General features: G+C 41.8%; 2 protein-coding genes across 5 annotated transcripts in view; one reads left to right on the top strand and one right to left on the bottom strand.

The window, feature by feature from the left end:
• Positions 1-2,072: 2,072 nt before the first annotated feature.
• Positions 2,073-4,493, top strand: LOC306863548 (regulator of microtubule dynamics protein 1-like). The gene is made up of 7 exons (XM_079406951.1): positions 2,073-2,794; positions 2,876-2,965; positions 3,049-3,104; positions 3,219-3,306; positions 3,572-3,602; positions 3,687-3,820; positions 3,902-4,493. The coding sequence occupies exons 1-7, from the start codon at positions 2,594-2,596 to the stop codon at positions 3,944-3,946; spliced, it is 645 nt and encodes a 214-aa protein (XP_079263077.1). The 5' UTR covers positions 2,073-2,593; the 3' UTR covers positions 3,947-4,493.
• The window catches only part of LOC306863539 (NEDD4-like E3 ubiquitin-protein ligase WWP1), a 35,353-nt gene continuing 30,995 nt past the window's right edge, over positions 4,454-8,811 (bottom strand). For 2 of the 4 annotated variants that reach the window (XR_013783693.1, XR_013783694.1), the window contains 8 exons: positions 7,455-7,588; positions 6,607-6,747; positions 6,418-6,538; positions 6,240-6,344; positions 5,773-5,869; positions 5,548-5,620; positions 5,297-5,474; positions 4,701-4,982 (listed from right to left, as the gene is read on the bottom strand). Coding sequence is in view for 2 of the 4 variants with exons in the window: in XM_079406936.1 (XP_079263062.1) it covers positions 5,375-5,474; positions 5,548-5,620; positions 5,773-5,869; positions 6,240-6,344; positions 6,418-6,538; positions 6,607-6,747; positions 7,455-7,588 (771 nt within the window). In the remaining 2 variants the exon portion in view is untranslated. Of the gene's footprint in view, positions 5,475-5,547; positions 5,621-5,772; positions 5,870-6,239; positions 6,345-6,417; positions 6,539-6,606; positions 6,748-7,454; positions 7,589-8,811 lie in introns of all 4 variants that reach the window. The other 2 variants (XM_079406936.1, XM_079406937.1) reach the window with 1 other exon arrangement.

Below are 8,811 nucleotides of genomic sequence, written 5' to 3'. Positions count from 1 at the left end.
GGGTTATTGTTCATCTCTGCGTTCCGAAGAATCTCCAGAGGCCATGCTGGATTCCTGGATAAAGTGTCCTGGAACAGGTTGGTGTAGTGGTTTCCAATGTCCAAAAGTGTTTCTTTGTTATAGGTGATCAGTGCCGACTTGAGATGTGTAAAAAGAGAAAGTAAAACTAAGTAAAAAAAGTAGATAAAAACACAATCTTAGCGGAGCGACCTGGACGGCGTCCGAACAAAGCGGGGCCATCTTGAGATGTACCAATCACAAGTGCAGTATGGAGTACCTCAAGGATCAGTACTTGGCCCCTTACTTTTCACGCTTTACATGTTACCCTTGGGAGATATCATTAGGAAACATGGTGTTAGCTTTCACTGTTATGCTGATGATACCCAGCTCTATATTTCTTCGCGACCTGATGAAACTTACCAATTTGCAAAACTTGCGGAATGTATAGTTGATATCAAAAACTGGATGACTAGCAATTTCTTACTGCTAAATTCTGGAAAAACAGAGGTGTTAATTATTGGACCAAAAACTTTTGCATGTGATAACCTAGATCACGGTCTAATACTTGATGGCTGCTCTGTAAATTCTTCGTCATCAGTTAGGAACCTAGGCGTACTTTTTGATAGCAATCTTTCCTTCGAAAAACATGTTTCTAGCATTTGTAAAACTGCCTTTTTCCATCTTAAAAATATATCTAAATTACGACCTATGCTCTCAATGTCAAATACAGAAACATTAATTCATGCGTTCATGACCTCGAGGCTAGATTATTGTAATGCTTTATTGGGTGGTTGTTCTGCACGTTTAATAAACAAACTCCAGTTGGTTCAAAATGCAGCAGCTAGAGTTCTTACTAGAACCAGGAAGTATGACCACATTAGCCCGGTTCTGTCAACACTGCACTGGCTTCCTATTAAACATCGTATACATTTTAAGATCTTGCTATACCTATAAAGCCCTGAATGGTTTGGCACCTCAGTATTTGAGTGAGCTCTTATCGCATTATAGTCCTTCACGTCCGCTGTGATCTCAAAACTCTGGCCATTTGATAATACCTAACCGGGAACACTTCTCAAAACACCTGATGTACTTGTTACATTGTTAGAAGAATGGCATCTACGCTAATATTAGTCTGTTTCTTTCTTATTCCGAGGTCACCGTAGCCACCAGATCCAGTCTGTATCCAGATCAGATGGTGGATCAGCACCTAGAGATGACCTCTACAGCAGGACACCTAGATGAGCCCAGAGACTGATCCCCAGTGAAGACCCTGTCTCCAAGACGGCCATCGGGACAAGACCACAGGAACCAGTCCTCTGCACAATCTGATTCTGCTTTAGTCTAGATTTAAACTGCTGATTTTGTCTGGCCAGAGGAGAATGACACTATTTAGACAAACTATTTCCCCGACTAAATACTGTAAAGCTGATATAAAGCCACCCAGCTCTATATCAAGCTGATGTAAAGCTGCTTTGACACAATTTGCATTGTTAAAAGCGCTATACAAATAATATTGACTTGACACACACACTTTGACCTGCCTGTTCCTGTAGGCTGGTGCTGTTTCTATGTCTGCTTCAGGTTGGTGATGAGTGAATGATGGAGTGTGTTGTATTGCTTCATTCAATCCCAGAGGAGATCATGGCATTAGATCTTGTACCTGATTTTTAGGATTTTTGGTGGTTTCTTCCAGTGACTCTGTACAAATGGCTCTGTATCTGCAGACACACAAACTCCTTTCAAAGCACAAGAGAACAGGGAAAATCTCACCGCACAAACCTTCATCTGGACTCGGAAACCTCCTCTCCAGACAGCGTTCCTGCACAGCAAGAGCAATTCTGCAACAAAATTCAAAATTTCACATTTTAAAAGTTTAAATGCAGCAGAAGAATTTTAGCGTGATTTTTTTTCCAGACTAAACATAACAGAAATTCATATGGAGTGGAATAAATCAAAATGTTTCGGTAATTTTGTTGTGTTAAAGGTCATGAGAGCTTCACAGTAATTGTTAAAGATAAGAAATAAACTAGTTTTATTTAAAATTATTTATGTACTGAATGTATTAGCAGCGCAGAACAGAACCAGAACTCACATTCAGCTCAAGCACTTCATGCTCAGAGTCAGAGTCTGACAGATCTGATAGCGTCCGCGGGTTTGTTTGGAGCTTTAAAGCAGTTTGTGAGCAGAAATGTGAAGATCAGGAGGATGAATGAGCGCATTTGGACCGATCGAATCAGAACTGCAGTAAGATCCAACTCTGTGGCAGAATTATTATGAGAATTATCATATGCAGAACAGATTAAACTGCTCTATAACTGAGAATTATGTAGATCAGTGGTGTGTGTGAGTGTGAATGTGTGTGTGTCTGTGACTGTGTGTTATCTGGTATAAAGACAGGTAAAACTCACCTGAAGCGGTGGATAAATGTGAAATCTCTGTAAGTCTCAGTTGCCAACAGTTTTGAGTGAAATCTCTCTGTCTTCACACTCAATCGTTCAGGAAGACAGAGGATTGCTTCTGCTTATTCTCAGCCAGAACACACACATCAGCAGTGTGTTAGATGACATATTCACTTTCATTAATTTCGTAGAGGATGAACAGTGAATGTATTTCTCTGTTCACACTTGTTCCCAGTGATGATGCAGAGTTTCTGTGGCGTTTGGCCCGAGCGTCCCGTGATCTGGCGTTACTGTCCAGCATCAGCGCCGACGAGAAGAAGAGACTCACATACGAGGCCTTTGACTACGCGGAGAAAGCTCTGGAGAAAAACGAGGCTTCCTTCGCAGCACACAAAGTAGGTGACCTTTTCTGATTTTAAACGAGTATTGCTGCATTTGAGCGAGTATTCTGTGTTTTATCACCCTGTCGTCTGCAGTGGTTCGCTATCTGCCTCAGTGACGTTGGTGATTATGAAGGGATCAAAGTGAAAATAGGAAATTCCTACATCATAAGCAACCACTTAGAGGTAAGATGTTAATTGGGGTGAATTAAATAACCACACTAGTTCACCACTGAATCAATAAAACATCTTATCGCTCATATCTACAGCGAGCGATTGAACTCAATCCAAAAGATGCAACATCCATCCATATTCTTGGTTATTGGTGAGTTTGCATTCTGCTATAAACAGATAATTTTGCACATAACTGGCCATATTGGACGAGGGTCCTCTGAAACTTTCGGTAACACGATGATTGTTCTGTTTGCCTGGCTTGCAGGTGTTTTGCATTCGCTGAATTACCGTGGTACCAGCGGAAAGTAGCAGCAGTTGTTTTTGCATCGCCTCCAACAGCCACTTATGAAGAGGTCAATGAAATTAATAATTATTATGTAGACCAGGGGTTCCCAACCACATTCCTGGAGCTCCTGACACTGCATGTTTTCCATGTCTTCTCAATCAAACACACCTGATCGAGATCCTCAGCTCATTAGTAGAGACTTCAACACTGAAATGTGTGCATCAGACAGAGAGATGCAGAAAGTGCTCCAGGAACACGGCTGGGAACCACTGATGTAGATGCTTAAATTAGCACTGAAGCTGTGCGAGTAATAAAAGTGTTGTTTCCCTCAGGCTTTGGCATTTTTCCTGAAAGCTGAAGAAGGTCCGTATGAACGCAAGCACCTTAATTGTTTTTTTATTGTTTTTATTTTACACATGACTTTAACATTTCACTATCTGGATTTAGTTGACCCAAATTTCTACAGTAAGAACCTGCTGATGCTGGGAAAGACGTACATGATGCTGAGAGACGCAGAGTGGGCGGCGCTGTGGCTCACTAAAGCACGAGATTATCCTGTAGTCACAGAAGAAGACAAACAGGTTCGTAAGCACAGTTTGATCAGTCAGATTCATCGTTATATCGTCTGCAGAGGCGTAATGTTCACGTTTGGCCCAATGCAGGTTCATAAGGAAGCGCTGGAGCTGCTGAAGAAACTCAAGGGATGACGAGTGGCAGCTAAATCAGACCCGATCTTATCTAACCTTAACACCAAGATGCCTTAATTAATTTTTGTAATGACTTACCATTGATTTGTGTATGATGGCGATTGCTATTCACTATTTTAGACTCTTAGTGTCTGACATTATCTGAGGCTGAACGAAAGGATGAAATCTAAACGTAATGCAGACTGTAATTGACTAGTGCTGGTGTATTTCTAGCACTCTTGAATGTTTGCTAGAGTTTCAGACCTTGACGGGACGAGTCCACAGATACGACACGCTCACCGGCAAACCGAGACCCTGGACTGACTGCAGATTAAAGATCATTCAGTGAAACTTCTGTTCATCGTATAGTAATGAGGATTTTTAAACTAATCAACACACATGTGCACCTGGAAATTCTGATTACTTCAATTTACCTCCATTTCCTCACAGAATCGTGCATCTACCTAGAAGACACTGCAACCAATGTGCTAGAATGAAACTATGGATCATGGTTTTTGTTCTTTATTTAAACAAATCTGATTTCAAATGTTTAGAAAGCAATTAAACTAACAAAAATTCATTTAACAAATTGTCTATTTTGTGCTCTCTGCAAGTGAAATAAATTCAAACAAACTAGAATTTATGCTGGGCTCAGAGTTCTGTGTTGAGATGCAATTAAAGAAACTAAAAAAAAAAAACACCGGAATCTACAAATGCACATGAGTCTCCATCACTGTTAGTGCTTGAAGAACACGAGAGACAGCCGAGTTTGTTTGAACTCATATATTTTAATATGAAATATTCATGGACACAGTTTTCCTCTCCTGACGGTCAAAGGCCACAGAAATAATGAAGTGCTTTGAGCACAACGGACTTCAGCTGCTGCTGCCGTTCTGAGCGTGTGCAGAGACTCTGGAAGGACGAATACTGATTGACAGTCTAAAGTGACAACAGCAATACTGTCGAGAGCCAGTCGTGATGAATGATATGTCTGTCGGTCTACAGGAGTCCAATCATCTCTCACTCTGCAGGCAGCCATGCAAGCGCTTAATCACAACTTAATGTCCAACAAAAAAAAGCCCAGGCACCTGATCAAACTCTACAATCATTCTGTAAAAGCTCTATAAAACTAGAGCCATAAGTTGAGTTCTACTATAAAATCCTCTCTAATAATGATGTTTTTTTTCTTCAGGCTCATTTTAAAAACTCACCAAATGAATAAAACAAAGCGTTGTTGTATATAGATATCAGCATCGAAAAGATCAGAAAAGCTCAAATGCTTGCATATTCATGGGGAATCATGTTATGAATATCTCTAAATGAGGTTTTAAGATAAAGATTTGGTTTAACATGACAAAATAGCTTATTTACATTGGTAATCATCTGTGCAAGTTTCATGGTTTTGTTTTACTTGGCTGACGCGTCGCCGTAAAGGGGAAAGACGTCTCATCACTCTTGACCGAAGCCTTCCGTCTCCTCGATCGCAAAGAGCAGCTTTTCCTTCAGCTGTTCGAAGCTTTTGTAGGGGGGCAAATCCAGTCGGTTAAAGCTGCGAACAGATAAAACCGAGTGAGACGTGAACGGCATCAGCCTGCGCCGACTAGTTTGATCCTGAAACTCACCAGGTGTGACTCCGGGGCAGCCAGGTCTCTTTGCCCACCTTCTCAATGCAGAACTTCTGCGGTCCGTTGCTTCCTGGAGGATGAAGAATCAGAAGAAAAGGGTTCAAATGCATCCGTGTCACACAGGCGAGTGAAATAAACAGGCGGCTGGTGTGTTTTTATTGTGGTGAAGGCTCTGAGAGTGTTTCTGGATTCACCGGATGTCAGAGAAACAGCTGGACTCACCCATGAGCTCAGCGAAGCCCCCCAGCGGAAGCCTGCAGGTGCCCGTCACAAACTGCATCAGACGCAGACGCACCTCGTTATCCACCTCCTTCACCAACTGCACACAGACACATCAGAACAGATTCAGACCTCATCCGCTGCAATGGGCCAAAATCAGCTATATATATATAAAATCACCTAAACAATCATTATAGGATTGTTAGTTTTAAAACAATTTAATTAGTATTATTTTAGTTGTTAATTTATGTTGCCAAACAAATGATCATTTACTGTAAACATTTCTGCTTTTTTACATTTCTGGCTAACAATCTTCAAGTACAAAACTGAGACAAATATAAATCGAATAACAAATGGTCAATTTCAAGGCCAATGTTAAATGTTTTGACAGCTCCAACCGCAGGAGAAAGGAGCCGTGGCGCTTTCATACGAGACCTTATGAAAAGGCATTAGTGAAGTCAGTTTCACACCTGCCAGAACCAGATGATCTGTTTGCTGTTGCGTGTGTAGTGACGATAGACTGTGTTCCTCTGCCAGTCCTGCAGATCCACCTCCTGCATGCCACACAACATCACCTGAAACACAGAGAAGTGTCCGTCACCGAGAGCTTCAGACAGGTCAGAAAGGTCAAACAAACCGCTAACGCACCTCCAGCTCCTTCTCATCAAAGTACTGCAGCCACTGCAGCGGCACCACCTCGTTAAAGCCGTCCAGAAACGCTTTGGTCTGATTCTCGACGCCACGAGAAAACCTCCACTCAGCCATCAGCCTGCGGGACAGGAGACAGCGTCAGTCACAGGAACACTCATCAAATTGCGGCTCACGCAGCGCTCTTACCCAATATACTCCTCTTTATTCTCCTCCGTCACCAGGACATTAGCTCCGTCTTCTTTCAGGTCATGAGACGTGATTTTGCCCAGGATCTCCATGTCCACTGAGAAGTACATCTCTAGGCCGCACTCCTCGATGTTGTTGTCTCTGCAAAAAAATCACGCGAGCGGCAATCAGTCGTCTGTAGAAACCTTTAGTGAAGTGAAGTGATATACTGCCAAGTATGGTGACCCATACTCGGAATTCGTGCTCTGCATTTAACCCATCCAACGTGCGCACACACACACACACACACACACACACACACACACACAGCAGTGAACACACACACACACACAGCAGTGAACACACACACACACACACACACAGCAGTGAACACACACAGCAGTGAACACACACACACACACAGCAGTGAACACACACAGCAGTGAACACACACACACACACACACACCATGAATACACACACACAGCAGTGAACACACACACACCGTGAACACACACACACACAGCAGTGAACACACACACACCGTGAACACACACCCGGAGCAGTGGGCATTTATGCTGTGGCGCCCGGGGAGCAGTTGGGGGTTTGGTGTCTTGCTCAAGGGCACCTCAGTCGTGGTATTGAGGGTGGAGAGAGCGCTGGACATTCACTCCCCCCACCTACAATCCCTGCCGGCCCGAGACTCGAACCCACAACCTTTGGATTACAAGTCCGACTCACTAACCATTAGGCCACGACTTCCCTTTACTGTGACCTCTGAGGGGAACTGTAGCGCTACGATGCACTAGTGCTAGCCGTTTTTCACCTACAAAAGGTCAGGACGGTTTATAATAACCAGACAGACGCACCTGATCCAGATGAGAGAGTTATAGAACTCGGGATCTATTGACTCCAGATCCTTCAAGATCAGTTTCTTACTGAGCATGCGCTTGTAGAAGGGCAATGAGAAGCCGGTGTCGATGAACTTCCCGTGGAAGAGAGCCTGCAAACACACAGAAATGAGTGACTAGTCTGTGGACTTCAGCTCTACTGATGAGTATGTGTGTGCGTTTTTGTGAAAAATGAGGACATAAATTTGTATAATGACACAGGTATGACAGGTATTTAGGGTTGGGTACCGAACTCAGTACTTTTAAGGGTACATACCGAATTGCGTCGATACTACCGAGTACCAATTCACATTAAATCATTCAGTAGCAAATTTCGGTACTTGAGAACGCATTTGGGCGCATGAGAGAGAGACAGAGAGAGACCCGGTGACATGATGTCCCTGCAACTCTTTAAAACTCAACACACAGGGAAAACCCAAATGTTCTGAAGTGTGCTTACATTTCTAGGGTCATATGGTTTCCGCGGACAGTATGGCGGAGTTCATTCATAAAAAATAATTACTCTATAGAGCGGAATGCCACGGAATTCGTCAAGTTTTGGATGAATAAAAGAAGGTCTATCACTTAATTGGAATCGCGATATGAATTAGTGTATGTGAATATTAAAACTCAAAATGATGGTTAAATATGAATCCTGCATGTTCCGCTAGCCGTGGATGAATGGCAGAGACGCGGTTTTGTTTACTTCACAAATACTGAAGCCCACATGAACTCACGGTGATCTTCAGCCTCTGCATCTCACTGCATGAACACATGAACTTACAGGCTGTGAGAGTCACTTCATGACAATTTTACCGTTTCATTTGAGAAAACTAGCATCATATCATACTGCATCTGCATACAGAAACTTTTTTAACGGTTTAACATGTAACAGAAATATATTATTCTTGTATTACTTTTGTACAGTATAATGCATGTCTTGATAGATTCCATTTACTGACAAATTTAAATAAAGCAATTAAATTATGAAAATAATTATTACAACTACATTAACGACTTAATTGTCGAAAAAATTAATTATAAAATTTTTTTTTAAAGAATATTCACACAATTTTTCTACCATGTATTAATTTTAACAGTAAACCTTTGCTTGTTTGCCAAAAAACAACAGGGTTTAATTTTCATTTGATTAAAAATAAAAAAAAGTTTCATGCCTTCATTTGATTATCAAATAAAACACGAATTTCAGGAAGAAAAAATTGTAGGGCCTTATTGTTCAAAATGTTGAAATCGAGAGTTTTGGACTTATTTTTTCACTGAAATAAATGTTTTTGTTATTACACAGACAGTAAAGTACTGAAAAAAGGTACCGTTG

Source organism: Barbus barbus (assembly GCF_936440315.1).
Source record: "Barbus barbus genome assembly, chromosome: 44".
Classification (NCBI taxonomy): Eukaryota; Metazoa; Chordata; class Actinopteri; order Cypriniformes; family Cyprinidae; genus Barbus; species Barbus barbus.
The sequence above is the reverse complement of the archived record's forward strand: the minus strand, read 5'-3'. Positions and strand labels throughout refer to the sequence as shown.

Coding starts and splice junctions, on each gene's coding strand:
- LOC306863548 (XM_079406951.1), top strand. CDS start 2,594: ATGAACAGTGAATGTATTTCTCTGTTCACACTTGTTCCCAGTGATGAT. Junction 2,966..3,048: donor TCATAAGCAACCACTTAGAG/GTAAGATGTTAA, acceptor TCATATCTACAG/CGAGCGATTGAACTCAATCC. Junction 3,821..3,901: donor TCACAGAAGAAGACAAACAG/GTTCGTAAGCAC, acceptor GGCCCAATGCAG/GTTCATAAGGAAGCGCTGGA.